This window comes from Dipteris shenzhenensis, chromosome 32 (genome assembly GCF_047967505.1).
Source record: "Dipteris shenzhenensis isolate YYH24624 ecotype China chromosome 32, Dip_SZ_1.0, whole genome shotgun sequence".
Taxonomy (NCBI): Eukaryota; Viridiplantae; Streptophyta; class Polypodiopsida; order Gleicheniales; family Dipteridaceae; genus Dipteris; species Dipteris shenzhenensis.
In genome coordinates this window covers 22501766-22516929 of record NC_141627.1, presented here as the reverse complement: position 1 = coordinate 22516929, position 15164 = coordinate 22501766, and the positions used below count along the sequence as shown (strand labels likewise).

Genomic DNA, 15164 nt, shown 5'->3' with positions numbered 1-15164 from the left:
CTGACCCTCGGACCCCCCCAGTATATCTGGTCTCCTCACGGAGTACTGACTCCCAGGTATAGCCACTGACCGAGGGGAGAGGGCGCTCGGGGCTCTCATGTGTCTCTGTATAGAAAACGATGTCGCGTCCAGTGTACGACTCTGAGAAGTTCCCAGGGTCAGACCATAGGGTACCATTACAGTTCCATATGGTGCATGCCAAGGGTACTGTGTGCTGAGTCTGAATCTCATAGACCATGTATACCTATTTGGGGGGGGAGTCTGCTACCGTGTCTGGAGTACCTGGTGGGGCTCGACGGCGGGGGCCAACGAATAGGTGGTTATCTCGGACAACAGCCCACTTCCCCTCCTGACGGGCTACATCTCGCTGCTGAAGCAGGGTGCGCCGCTCTTCCACCTGCATAGGTGTGAGATCCTCATCCATGAAGATAGTAGGGTGGTCCCGTAGTATAGCACGCTGCCTGAGTGCTGCAAGTCGAGCCTGAGTATCCCTGAATCGGATGATGAGTGGCTGTGGGTGCGTGGGGTCCCGTCCTGTGCGCCATGCATGCTCGATCCCATGCTCGACGAGGCCGAGGGTAGAGGTCACGAAAGCAGTCGTGTCCGCTAAGGGGTGAGTGAATCTGCACGGGGGATACCTCGTACTCGGATGTTGAGAGCCTTACTGGCCCTCTGTTCCTGCTCAGCGATGGTGGCTGAGACTGCTGCTTTGGGTGCCCGTCTCGCAACGTCCACCCATCTGGTAGTCTCCGCAATAGCAATCTGGATGGTAGCGATCCGCTCCTCCACCTCTGGTGTAGTGCGCAGGGCCGCTGTGACTGTAGCAGTGACAGAGACAACCTCCTGACGGAGGTGAGTGATCTCCTGGCGCATGCTCTGAATAAGCTGATCTTGTGCACGGTATGATCCCGTAGTCGATGTAGCTCCGTAAAGATGTAATCTATCGTCTCAGGTGGGACCCGGGAGGATGCGAACTAGGACATGGCGTATGGCTGTGGGGGCGTGGGCGATAGGCTGGCTGTATATGGCAGAGGAGTGGAGAAAGGCTGCTGGGTGAGGGGAAGGGGGGACATAAGAGTGGTGGAGACAGAAGGGAGCTGTGTGGGGGGTGAGAAACTGTGACCCTCTCCTGTGGGGGGCAGGCTGAGTGGTACAGTGGTGGGGGAGGCAGTGGTTGGAGTAGAGATGATGGCTGCGGGAGAAAGAACTGCATTGGTGCCCATTGTACCCGATGTTTTCAGGGCTGGTTGGCTGTCAATTGCTAATCCACTCCTGGAGATGCGCTTTGTGATCTCTCCCACAATTGGCTTCGGAGACTGTTTGGGTTTGTGGGCCATTGTAGGACTTGTTCAAGTGCACGATTTCCTGCAAAGGCAGATCTTGTTCAGCATTGCTGTAGGGGTGCGCAAGCCTGCGCAAGGCCAGTGGCAAGCCAAGGCTTGCAGCAAACAAGGGCCCTCAGACCACGGGGCAGCAGGCCAAGCGCGAGCGAAGGGGGTGGCGCAGAGGCTACGGGAGGGGGGGGCAGAGCGGAGAGGCTATAGTAGGGGGGGGCACAGTGGAGAGAGGGGGAGCGGGGAGAGGCTGCGAGAGGGGGAGGGAGAGCGGGGGGGGGACAGGAGGGGGTGGGGCAGAGGCTACGGGAGGGGGGGTAGCGCAGAGGCTGCGGGAGGGGGTGGGGCAGAGGCTACGGGAGGGGAAGGTGGCGCAGAGGCTACGGGAGGGGGGGGGAGTAGAGTGGAGCTACGGGAGGGGGGGGCAGAGTAGAGCTACGGGAGGGGGGGGGAGCGGTTGCGGGAGGGGGAGGGGAGGAGCGGCTGCGAGAGGGGGAGGGAGAGCGGAGATACGTGAGGGGGGGCTGCGAGAGGCTACGTGAGGGGGAGAGCGGCGCTACGGGAGGGGGGGCTGCTGGGGGGGGGGGGGGAGCGGCTGCTAGAGGAGAGGGGAGAGGGGCGGAGAGGGGAGGGGCTAAGCAACGGAGAGGGGATGGGCTAGCGACGGAGAGGGGGGGGCTGAGCGACGGGGAGGGAGGGCTGAGCGGCGGAGAGGGGGGGCTGAGCGGCGGGGAGGGTGAGGGGCTGAGCGGCGGAGAGGGGGGGGCTGCGACGGGGAGAGGGGGGCTGAGCGGCGGGGAGGGGGGGGGCTGAGCGGCGGGGAGGGGGGGGGCTGAGCGGCGAGGAGCGGAGAGGGGGAGGGAGAGCGGAGAGCGGGAGGGCTGAGCGGAGAGGGGGAGGGCTGAGCGGCGGTGAGGGGGGGGGGCTGAGCGGCATGGACTGATGCCACAGGTTGCCATCGACAAATCACAGACTTTTATGCATCTGAGTCAACTGCCAGTGTAGCTGCGGGAGAGGAGCTTGATGAGATGAGAGCATCGTGGATCAATGGTAGGAGTGTCCACCACGATGCGGCCAGATGAGGGACACACACTCCATATGCAACACGAAGAGAGCCCAGAGTACGCATGATCAAGGTCCAATCTATCTCATCCCTTCTCAGAGGCGACCGCCAGAGACGAGGCATCACCCTTGACGTAGCCCACCTGATCCAGAGATCGAGGAGACCACGCCCTCCCCCACGTCACAAGACAGCTCGACAGACACAGATACAAGAGCTTCTCACATCTCATCAGAGTGCCACCAGGTTACCTAGATATCTGGAACCTGAGCATGTACTACGAGTGCTAGCCCTAAGCGCCTGACACGCTTCTGTTACTTTGCTACTCTAGTATTTTGTTCACTAGCTGAGTACGTTAGCATTTTAGCTTTTGCTTTCAATTTTCAGTTCTCAGCAAGTCTTAGTGAGCCCTTTGCTTCAGCCCTCAGTGGCTTGTATGAGGTACTTCTTGGATTCGTACTTTGTCTCATAGGCCCACGAGGCCTCTTGCAGAAGTCTCTCTCTCTCTCTCTCTCTCTCTCTCTCTCTCTCTCTCTCTCTCTCTCTCTGGCACTTTTGTCTTCCTAACCAGAGGGGCTCCAAAGAAGACACCTTGACGCACTACAATTTTTTTGTGAGTCTCGTGATTTAAAGGTCAACCATGGTAAAACCAAGGTTATGATCTTCAATACTTCTCGAGCCGTCATGCACCAGGAGCAGTTCACGTTTGATGGGTCACCTAATGAGATAGTTTCATCGTACACGTATCTTGGAGTTGTCTTCTTCGGACCCATCTTCACTATGAGACCTGCGATGCAAGCCCGCCTGGGCAGGGGATACGCTTCATTGGCCAGACTAGAAAGGTAGTGTTTCAGCTTGCACTTTCAAGATCCACGAACCAAGAGGCTGCTTTTTGACTCCTTGGTCGGCCCAACGGGGATGTATGGCAGCCCTTGCTGGGAGCCAGACTTGTATTGGATATAGAGTGGGCTTGTGTGGAACGGCTACAAGTTCTCATGCTATCGCAGATGATCACCAGATCATTCAGGCTGAGTTTGGGTCATCCCCATTACAGCTAGATATTGCATTTCAGTCATCACGTATCTGTACCGAGTCAAGGAGTACAGGGATTACACTTCTGGGGGCAACAAACTACCTTGGCTAGCATCATCCTCCTCCATGGCACTTTCGGCACAAGGGGACCAGAGATGCTGGTATGCACACACAGAGAGATGGTTTGAGCGACTAGGGCTCCACATGGATAGAATCCCTCCCTTCCATTACAATATGGACGCTTCATTTCCTCCCCTCCTATCACACGAGGTCAACCCGGTAATCCGTGAGGATCCCTTACAGCTACACACATTCCGGTCCTAGTTGGGACCGAGCGAACTCCCAATGAAGCTCAGCTTCTACAGAGATCACTGCTTGCACATCACAGAGGAGGGTTTCATTGACCCACCAGGATACACGCAGATCCACTTACCCCACTCACTGCAGGAGCAGCCTTCTTCCTTGGTAGATCCCTCTCAGAGATCTATTACGGAGTTCTTCCTACCAAATCACATGGACCCCCACGAGACAAGGCCTCAACGTGATCGTGACCCAAAGCCAGTGACCCGACAGCTCAAACAAAGGATTGACGCGCAGATTACACTTGGACATATCCCCTCTCCGTTCAGAGTCGGATCCCAGCCGACAGGGGTTACTAGGGTTACTGTGGCCCTTGTAGGCGTACAGCTATGACCAGGAGACATCACAGGACCGCACCTGTGAGCAGCTGACAGCACTCTATCACGGATTTCATGCCTCCATTGCCTCATCCACCCTGATGTCCTGATGATGTTGATGATGATGAGATTGACATGTAGTCGACCACTGACATGACTATGTTGTACTTAGTACTATCATTTTGCATTTTTTCATGCAGCATTGGTGTGGATGCTCATTTAGTAGCTCCACCCTCACAGCTCATTTTGTACCAGGTTTTTCACAGTCTCATAGACCCATCAGTCTTCCGAAGACTTTAATAAACTTTCTTTCTCTCTCTCTCTCTCTCTCCCCCCCCCCCCCTTCAAGGCTGCGTGGCAAGTGGGCAAGGATGATGCACCTGCGAGGCCATTGATAATTAAATTCAGGACTGCCACGGACACATCTACTTTCATGAGTATGACAGCCACATTGAAGGGAACCAGAACATACCTGGATGATGATCTTACAATCTTGAAGCAGGAGCACCAAAGGGAGGGTATGATACGCATCATGGTAGCCAGAGGAGAAGGAAAATGGGCTGTATAGAGAGATGGTAAAGTCATAATCCGAGAAAGGAAAGAAAGAGGAGAAGAAATAGGTGGGGACAGCTCATGACAGTGCCCATGCCATGGGGTGAGGCAACAACATGGATTGATGATGGTGGTATGGAATTGCAATGGCACCCTATGGTCAAACCCAGAGAGCTTCTCAGAGACTTATACTGACAGAGAGATCATATTCTAGACCGAGACGCATGAGAGTCCTGAAAGAGGACTACCCATTGTCACAGGATAACCCTGGGAATCAGCCTTCAGACTGGAGACGAGGAGAAATAATGGGATACGTGGTTAAGGAGGGGTAGCAGTCCCGCTTAGATCACATCTGAGCAGCTTATCTCTGTGATGCGGAAGGAGGAGCATGCACGACACATGTGGGTGTGATTCTAGCCACCTGGCACATTACCACTCTTTATTGCAGTGTGCTATTTTCCCCCAGACACATCGTCTTATGCGGATGAGGTCACTACATAGAGCCATAGCCCAGATGAGATGATATGTGAGAACATTATGGAGTTTTCCAGACAGTGAGAGGTACTCGTCCTTGGTGACTTCAATGCGCGCACAAGGAACAGCAGGTGGAACTACTTGATTTTGAGTCAGACCCCACAGTAGAGCTCGGGATAGTGAGACACTCAGAGAATGCACATGTGACAGGCTATGGTAGACATTTAGGAGCAATACACAACCTGATCATATACAATGGTCTTCAGCGATGGCCTTTGTCAGGAGGGCTTACATGTTTCCCACATGGAGGGGGTAGTAGCTTTATAGGCTACTTAATGGGCTCCCCGACTTTTGTGACACAGGTACATGACTTCATAGTCCCTCCCTCCCTCTTGCCACCAACGACTCGTACCTGTCATTTAGTATCTTGACTACCTGATCCACCTGACAACACTAGAGATCAGCTCCTACACATACACACAGATGAGTTCTCGGACAGGCTGGTTTTAGGAGACAGCATTGCACTCTTAATCATATGTTCACTTTGCGGGCAGCCATCGATCTCGCATGATCAGACAACTATACAGAGATGCAGATTCCAGATGTCATGATTTGGGGACTGATGAGCCTGTATGAGAGGCCTGTTAAGTTGGGTCAAGAGCACGATAGGGGTGAAGCCGGGATGCCCTGATCGTGAAGACTGGCCTCGCAAAGACTGCCCCTACGTAGGTGTAGGACTGTATATCTCCACTGACTCTCCTCGGTAGATGAAACTATGTTGATGAAGTGCTGGCTGTGACGTGTTAAAAATCATAATCTTGATCTTGCCAAGGTTATCTGTCTAGGCTCTCTCTCTCTGCAAAACCCTCCTAGGGAATCTAGGAGTCTTTGTAAGCCTACTGCTGAGGACGATAGTCATCCACGTACAATAGTATCTGTATCATCAGATCAGCCAGCCACGATCCCTCGCCTCCCAGGCGCTCAATGAATGTCGTGATCTCATCAACAGATTGCCCAAATAGTGTCGGCAACAGCCAGGACACGTCTTCCACGAGGGCAGGGAGCTCTAGCTTGACTGGCCGGCAGTGCTTTAGGCACATTTTCAGGGCCCTCCGATGAAGGGATGTCTATTTGACAGGTTGGTGAGGCCAACAGCCATGTACGCAGCACCCTTATGGGGGTGTGACCTGGCAGCGGCTGAGTGGCGACCCTTCGAGAGGTTGCAGGTGACTATGGTATCCAGGTTGATTCGGAGCACGCCTTCAGTCCCCCATCAGATCATACATGCAGAGTTTGCCATGACACCGCTCAAGATCAATGCCATCTTCCAGCGATTACTTATCTTCACAGGGTCCGGGCCCTACCTAGAGGGAGGCTCCCTTCATACAGTTGTATTCAGCCCTTTAGGCATCTATTCATTCAGTTATATATTCCTCTTCGGAGGTCCCCTTTTATTCCCCTCTCAGTCTCTCACACTCACCCTCACAGTATCCACTTGGATTTATGAGTGTGACAGGCTTCAAGTCTATCTCTTTCAGTTAGTAGTTGAGGAGAGAGAGTAAGTCAGTACTTCTCCCCTTACAAGGGGGAAAGACTCCAGAGAGGAGAGAAGGAAGAGAGCCCAAGGGGGCTTCAAAGGGGGCTGAGTGGGTAGGATACGGCTGAGAGAGGTTGTAATGGAGCCGAGGGGAGAGCACAACTTGGTAACTATGATCTCCTCTCCCACTCACATGGTGTCTCCTCTCTCCCCCCACATCACACCCCCCTAGTCATGATTGCTTCTCCCACTCACACAGTGTCTCCTCTCTCCCCCCACATAAAACCCCCCTAGATATTCATGCCATACCAGACCATGACTTTGTTTCTCCCCAGCTCATACTTTGCCCGTCACCTCCATGGTGCATGCCTATCCACCATGGCAGCCCATGGCCCATCTAGACATCTTGCAGAAACTACTGCAGCTCTCACAGAGATGCACCACAAGCCGGCCAGGGAGGTTGAGGAGCAGAGACTGATTAGACATGATTTCCTCACAGCCCAGACAATGGCCTGCTAATCTCCAAAATGAGGTGGATGACCTTCGACGTCAAGTAGAGATTCCCCCAGAGCAGTCCCGTGATATAGGAGCAAATAACCACATAGACAGCCATTGAGGAGACCTCCAAGTGGATGCGGGCCTGCCAGTCTACTTAAGCAGCAGCGGAGAGCGAATAAGGCTCTCAACATCAAGATCCACGGAGTGCCACGCACCAGCTCCACCAATTCAGGCGCTACCACCGTTTGTGACCTCCACCTTGGGGGTGCCGGAGCACGGTAGTTGGATGTCGCACGTAAGGAGGGGAAAAGGGCAATGGTACGCGAGGCTTGGCCCTTGATAGGGATACAAGGTCTATGAGACTCACAGGACCGAGACCCTGTCATGTACCATTTGGAACTATAATGGAACCTTATGGGACCTTCTTGGAGTCATACACACAACGAGACATTGTCTTCTATACGGAGACTCATTAGAGCCTAGATCACATACGTGGATCAGCCGAGGTTGCAATTTTATACTGATCATCTCTCACACGGATGATCATCGTGGGGCAACGTGACCCACATGCTAGATTCCTCTGGATTCAGAAGCACATCATTGAGGGATACTTTCATCATCGCAATCTACTACTTTTCCCTAGAGACCTCACATTTGGCCAAGGAGATTCAAGAGGTGATCATATACCTATACCAAGCATATCCCACCCTACCTATACCACTTTTCAAAAGATCCACTTCGATCACACACGAGCCTCCACCGATGCCACCCATTTCTCCACTACGCTTGAGGATATACCCCTACTAGACAACAAAGCCACCCTTATCATTCGTTCCTATATGATGCCGCCATCTAGTCTATCACGAGGACATGATTTTTGTTGGCAAATAAACCCATGGATACTTTGGCCTTGGGGAACTGGCCTAGAGGAAGTGCTAACTTCCTAAAAAGCCCCTTAGATGTGATGTAGGCCCAAATGGCACATTCACTCGGCCCAAGTGCTAGGCCCAAGGCAAGCAATAAGAGGGCCTAAATGTTAGGCCCAAGGGAAGGCACAAGTGTGACCAACAAAAGTGGGTTAGAAGCATTAATGAGCCACGTGGCAGTCCATTTTGATGCATGTGATTGCATGCACCCCTTTCTCTCTCTGAGGTTCTTTCTTGGCTATACAGAATTCTCTTCTCGCCCATGAGCCTTGGGACGCAATTCGAGGCTGTTGATACATTTGTAATTTTTGGAAGGTTAAAAGTTGGGTATGTCATTAGTTTTGCAAAAAACACACACACACACACACACACACATTTTTTTTGGGTGTACATGAACCTTTCATTAAGAAGAATGTACATTCATAGCTGTCTCAAAGTGAGAACTACTACTCATATACCTATATATACCTAGATGAATCCAGGAACATTCCCAAACTCATCCTCTAAAAACACAACATAGTGCAGTTTCAATCTCACGAGAGTCACTCATATGCTAAAAAACAGACACACACGGGCCTGTACACACACATATAGCCACAAAGTGTAGTCCCCCCTCCTGCAACACACACACACAAGACCATCTACAAGATCCAAACCACCTAAGCAGAGGGCTTCCCAAGGGAATTGAAACAAGGCAAGACCGCCTGAACTACCGCTACTCCCTACCTATGGATCTCTTCCCTCACCATACCGTCGACAATACCCTCAAAAAACGGTGCATTCCTCCATGTCCCTCTTCCCAACCGAAGAAGCAACAGGATCATCACCCCTGAGACTACAACTTTAGCTACTTTGAGACCCTCCATTCCAAAACATGCTAAGACTGCAAACATGTTGCCAACATAAAACTCCATGGATCAAGAATCAACCTTCCCCGACACTCAATCAGTAAAGGCACCATCGAATACATGAAATGCATGCCTAGAACTCCTCGTTTGCATATGTCGCAACAATTTCCTTATGCCTAGAATCATGTGCATGTCGCACAAAGAACTACCATTTCTCACATTGCAATGAGCGTTTTTTGTTTGTTCTTATCTAAGTGTCCTTGTTTGGTCTAGGAATGCTAGCAATGTATTAGAATTTTACCCAACAGAGGGTACACACAGCAGAAGACTTATAGTAATGCCCAGGAGCTCACACAGTGTGCGTGTGGGGTGTGGAATCACAAACTTCTTTACTTAATGTGCGTCACATAGATGTGCAGACTCATCAATAGACAATGAACCGACCAGATAGAGAAACCACCAAAATATATATTTCCGTCCAAAACTATGGACACAATACAAGAGAGATAGATCCAAAGTCCCACCAATGGTGTGGTCCTCTGATCTTACCACAAGGTCCTTCTCCTATCTGCTGGCTATCTCTAGACTCGAGCCCGCGTGCTCCACCTCGAGCGTCTGTAGACTTTCCGTCCAGTGTGTTCTTCTCCACCTTACTGCCTGTGAATCAGCCTAGGTGGGCAGCCCCTACCAAGCTTTGTCTGCAGCACACAGTGTTAGAAAATACCCAACAGAGGGTACACGCAGCGGAAATAATGCCCAAGAGCTCACACAGTGTGCGGTGTGGGTGTGGAATCACAAACTTCTTTACTTATGTGCATTCAATAGGTGTGCAGACTCATCAATAGACAATGAACCAAACTAGATAGAGAAACCACCAAATAATATATTTCCGTCCACAACTATGGACACAATACAAGAGAGACAGATCCAGAGTCCCACCAATGGTGTGGTCCTCTGATCTTACCACAAAGTCCTTCTCCTATCTGCTGGCTATCTCTAGACTAGAGTCCGCGTGCTCCACCTCGAGCGTGAGTAGACTTTCCGTCTAGAATGATCCTCTCCACCTTGCTGTCTGGAAACCAGCCTAGGTGGGCAGCCTCCTGTAAGCTAAGTCTGCAGCACAAGGTACTTCTTTCTCCTCCTGACTGTAGGCCCAAAGATAGCCCTGCTGCTGCTCCTTCTGCTGGTGGTCTGGCTGCTGCAAGTGATGATGAAATGAGGCCTGAATGACCTCTATATATAGGCCCAAGAGCCTGGCCAGCCAACCGACCCAGCAGCCCTAGAAAGGGCCGTCTGCTGGTCGGTTCAGCCCCCTGCCCCTGGCCGACCAAAACCGACCCACAGCTCCCTATTTATGGGACTGTGGGCTGCCCTTTTGGGGCTCTCAATACAAGGGCCCTTGGCCCACCTTTCAAGGGCAGATGCCCTATAAATATAGGGTCCAGTCCAGCCTCTGATCCCCCTCTTTGCCACGTGGCCCTGCGCCACTGTCTGCCTCCATGTGAGGCCTGTTCCAGCCTGCGATGCTGGCCTGCCAGATTTCTTTCCAGGCCCCAAAGCACTGCTGTTCCTGCTGCTGTCAATGCGCCTTGTCCAGGGCTTGCTGCAGGTCGAGATCCTGCCTGCAACCCTTGCCATCCGGGTCGCCTATTCCGTGACTGCATCCTGCCATGAAGGCGCCTTGAGCTGCCTCTGCCAGGCCCTTCACTAGCACCTGGGTGCCATGCTTTTGTGCTTAGGTTCACGCCCCCCATGCTCTCCTCATATGGGGGCTTACAGATGGGGAGGTGACCTTTCCAACACACAGGTCCCTGTTCTACTGCTCCAACCTGCTTGTGAATGGCTGCTCCAGAAGGTATGATGATCTCAGCACCTTGCTGCCCTAGAAGACAGCCAAGGTCCAGCCTCTCCCTAGAGCTAAGTCTGCAGCACCTGTTGCACTCTCTCACCTCCTGTAAATAGGCCCAGAGAGTAGGCTTCCTGCTGCTCCTTTCTGCCCTGGAACTGCTGGATGCTGGATGTGAAATGAGGCCTGTGGCCTCTGCTTTTATAGGCCCCCAAGGGCCCCTTGAAGTAACCGACCAGCCAGCCCTAAATGGGACGACTGGCTGGTCTGTTTGGGCCGACCAGTCTGCCCCAAAACCAGCCCTTTAAGGGCTCCAAAACTAGGGCCCTTTGGCCCACACTTCTAGGGCTTTTGGCCCTCCAATCTAGGCAAGGGCCCAGCCTATATAAGGCATGCCACTGCCCACTGTCAGCCCCATTTGCTGCTCTACCAGGCCTGCTGGTTCTGCCCTCTGCTAGGTTCTCTCCAGCCACGTGTGCAGCACCGTACACTGCTGATGTCATCGCACCCTGCCAGGTCAGATCTAGGGCTTGCTGTCCCCGCCATCTGCACTGTAATTCGCGCCATCTGTTGCAGCCTTCTTCTCTTGTGAGGTGCTGCCCATGTGGCAGCCCCCTCTCTCTCTCTTCTCTGGGCATCTTCTGCCCTAGGTCTCCCTCCCCCACGCTCTCCTCATATGGGGGCTTACAGATGGGGAGGTGACTATTCCAACACAATGCCTAAGGCTTTGCACTCATCATCATACCCCCATTCTGATGAACGCACACTTCAACTGACTTTCCATCAATTGCCTTGTGAAAGAATACGTGCTATGGAATGACGTGGATGAATGAGCGAGTAGGTGAGCTTTAGAATCTAGGGTTGGTTCGTTGTCTATGTGCAACTAGCATATCTATGGTGCAATGAATGGTCAAAGCCATGGTAGTAGCACATTGTTATAGAAGTGATTGTGGAGGTGGTTAGTATAGGTGGGGACAATGTCGAGTCAAAGAATTGATGTGAATGATTGGCACTTGCAACAAGGGAGTGGGCTATGAAATCGAAGATATGTAAGGTGAAGGGCTAAGAAAACCATAATGTGGTCTATTTCCATGTAGGGAGCACGTATGCCTCTCTAATCACAGCCTTTGCTTCAAACCATCATATAATAATCCCCATATGCACCCAGCATGTATATCCTATTACATAGTATCTATGGGAGCAAATATGGCATTCTCTTAAACCTGCCAAATTTACTCGGAATAAATACATCATTTTTGCCATTGATTATGATACTAAGTGGGCAGAGGCAAAGGCACTTTGAGACAACTCGGCTCGGAGTGCTAAGATCACCTTTGAAAATATCATATGCAGGTATGGATGCCCTTTGCAACTTGTCAGTGATCAAGGGACGCATTTCCTCAATGACGAGATACAATCACTCAAAAATGAATTCAAAATCATGCATACAGTCTCCACCACTTACTCTACCCATAGAAATGGTGAAGCTGAGTCAACTAATAAGACATTAAAACTCATCCTCACTAAGACAGTACAATCCGCTAAGGGTGAGTGGGATACAAAGCTGCACTCTGCTTTTATGAGCTTATAGAACTGCTTACAAGATAACTATCAATCTTACACCCTTTCATATGGCCTTTGGCATAGAGGTAGTTGTTCCCTTAGAATTTATTGTTCCGAGTCTTTGAATTGCTAACGAGCATCACTTAGATGAGTCTGAAGCAATCAAGGGCGATTGCATCAACTAAGGCACTTGGATGAGTTACCTCTCCGAGCTGCCTGGCCACAGTTGGTGATACAGCACAGAAGATGCATGGGCAAAAACATGGAGATGTTCGTTCTTGATCATGAAAATGGGATCCGATGGCCATGACACTTTGCACGGGCCTCAATCTAGGTGAGTTTGAGTCCCTTGCAAAGTATCGTGGCCACCGGGTCCCATTTGCATGACTGAACACCCACCAGTGCATTATTTCGAAGAAGGACCACATTAAATGCATGTATTCTTTATCTTGGCATTGGAATCCCCAAGAACTAGGATCTCTTTGTTGTGTGTATCTCTTGATGTCCTCGTAAAAGTACCAAGAATGATGATACTTGCCTCCTCCCTTTGTCTATGACAACCAAATGAGGTTTGAGATGCAAGCAGACTACAACTACCAATCTTCTTGATCCTCATACACCTTAATCTATAGAGGTCTTTGATCGATATATGGACAACGATGTGTACCCATGTACTATGAGTAAATCTCTCTCCACGCTCTAATGTGTTTTGGTATAAACCATGAGATCTTTCCCATGGAAAGTGAGGTTGAATGGTAGAACCCCACAATCCCATTTCTATCCTAGACAACAACCAACGAAGCATTGATTGTCCTACAAGCCACACACGCATATTTGGTGAGAGGGGTGCGCTTTGGTCCTAAATAATGACTCTCCCATCTCTGTATATTACACTCTTGCATGACCATCTTGAAACCCTCCTTTAATCTGCATTTGCGCGAGGTCCTTCTTGATTTCGATTGCAAATCTGTATAATTATGTAGTCACAATATGCAATCATAAAGTGTAAGTAGATACTTCCCCATGGATGTGATCTCAATCCTTATCTTTGCCTCCTCTTCGCCATTCCCACCAACCCTGTATTGTTACTATTGCATGCTTGAGTTCCTTGCTTTGAAATCCCCTATTAGATCATTGTACCTTTCTTGGATTATCCTTCAATAGATGTTGGAGCCAAGATTGTTTGCATAAATTGGGATAGAAGGAATAGCAGCCACTATGGTCGCCACTATGATCGTTATGTCGTTTCCTTCCTTGAATTCCAAAGACGTATACTTCAGTGCATCTCAAGTAAATATCCATACATATCATCCAAATAAATGAGGAGATGTGAAGAAACACCTCGAAAACTCAATCATTTGGCTTTGAACTAAATGATGATACTTTGCATTGCATTACTTCTACAAACAATGGTTCTAGAGGATGTGTGTCCCTATGGTAGCATTCTTTGTGTCCATTCTTTGAGATACATGGCATTTTCCAAAATTGTGGAACACTCTCGTCATTCCCCTTGACATTCGTTTCCTCGCTTTTATAACTTTATACCTTCCTCGCTTTGTGTGGCAGGAGCAGATTGATGATAATTAAAAGACGTGCCTTTTATACCCTCCTCGCTATGTGGTGTAGCAGGGAGGACAGAGATCATGATGATTGATGATCAACGTCATGGCACAAGACGAGACAGATACAGAGAGATGCAACTGCAGGTAAGTATTGAAATAACTGTATAAGGAAGTTAAAGATCAACAAACCTATAGGCCTAGAATGTAAATGAAAATAATATTTACGCGGGATACGAATTCAAATCATGCGCATTGTAGCAAAACACTGAGATACAAATGACAATTAACCACTATCATTCGGTAACATATTCAAAGAGCTTTCGAAGCGACATAAGCATCCTTTTTATAGTGAGCGAGAAGAGAGAGTCCGGCTACAAGTTCTCTCGAAAAATTAAAAACGGCCAGCTCAAGACCACTTACCTGCCATGCTTCTACGCTGCGCTGGAAGTTTTGAAGCCATTCATTAGCAGCACTCCGGATCTGAGAGTCGGGATCGTGATATAGTGCCTGCAAAGCTTGCAGGAGGGTTGTCTGGGTCCCCATGGAATCGAACAATCAGCAAAAGGGAGCAGCTACAACTTGAAAGATGGTGAGAGAGGGGTGGCGAAGCCCTAATCCGAATGGCGAGCTGCTGATCCTTCGTCTCCACTCCCGCGAACTTATATTGTATTTATACTCCTGTTTTGGCACGGACCAATCCAATTAATTTCAAATTTTTTGGAACAGCTCGTAGAGGTTTTTTGGCCTGCCATAGGAAGGCCTTTGTCATAAATAGGTATTTTTTAAGACTTTTTTTTTTGCCCTGCCCATAAGTCTATGGGCATTGTAGAAAGGGAATTTTTGCTTGGGATTTGCACCACGTGGAACTCTCGTCCCGCCTCGGATTCATGCCACATGGTGTTGTAGCCTTGCCATGTGGAAACTGATGATTGGCTATGTGTTCATCGTCGATGGCCGGATTTCATGCACATCTGCATGGAGCTTTGTTCTTCGTTGTCAACGAAGGCGCGCACTCTGTTCCTCTTCGTTCTTGCGATGCAGATTGCATGGAGGGTGCGGAGTTCATGGAGGTCTACATGGAGCGGGTTTGCTACGAGGAGTGCAATCGTATTTTTTGTTCCTTCTGTTCCTCATCGTTCTTGCGGTGCAGATTAGACGAAGGCCTGCATGGATCAAATTTGCTTTGTCAGGCTCTTTATGTGTCCCTTCCTTTAGATGTTTCTACATTGCTCCACAACGGATGGGCTTATGAGGG

At 50.2% G+C, this 15164-nt stretch overlaps 1 protein-coding gene across 2 annotated transcripts in view; it reads right to left on the bottom strand.

Annotated features, from left to right (window-relative positions):
• Positions 1-14669, bottom strand: part of MOS14 (ARM repeat superfamily protein) — a 180671-nt gene extending 166002 nt beyond the window's left edge. For both annotated transcript variants that reach the window (XM_087370765.1, XM_087370766.1), the window contains exon 1: positions 14330-14669. In XM_087370765.1, coding sequence (XP_087226891.1) covers positions 14330-14452 — 123 coding nt within the window. In that variant the 5' untranslated portion in view covers positions 14453-14669. The remainder of the gene's footprint in view (positions 1-14329) is intronic.
• Positions 14670-15164: the final 495 nt, after the last annotated feature.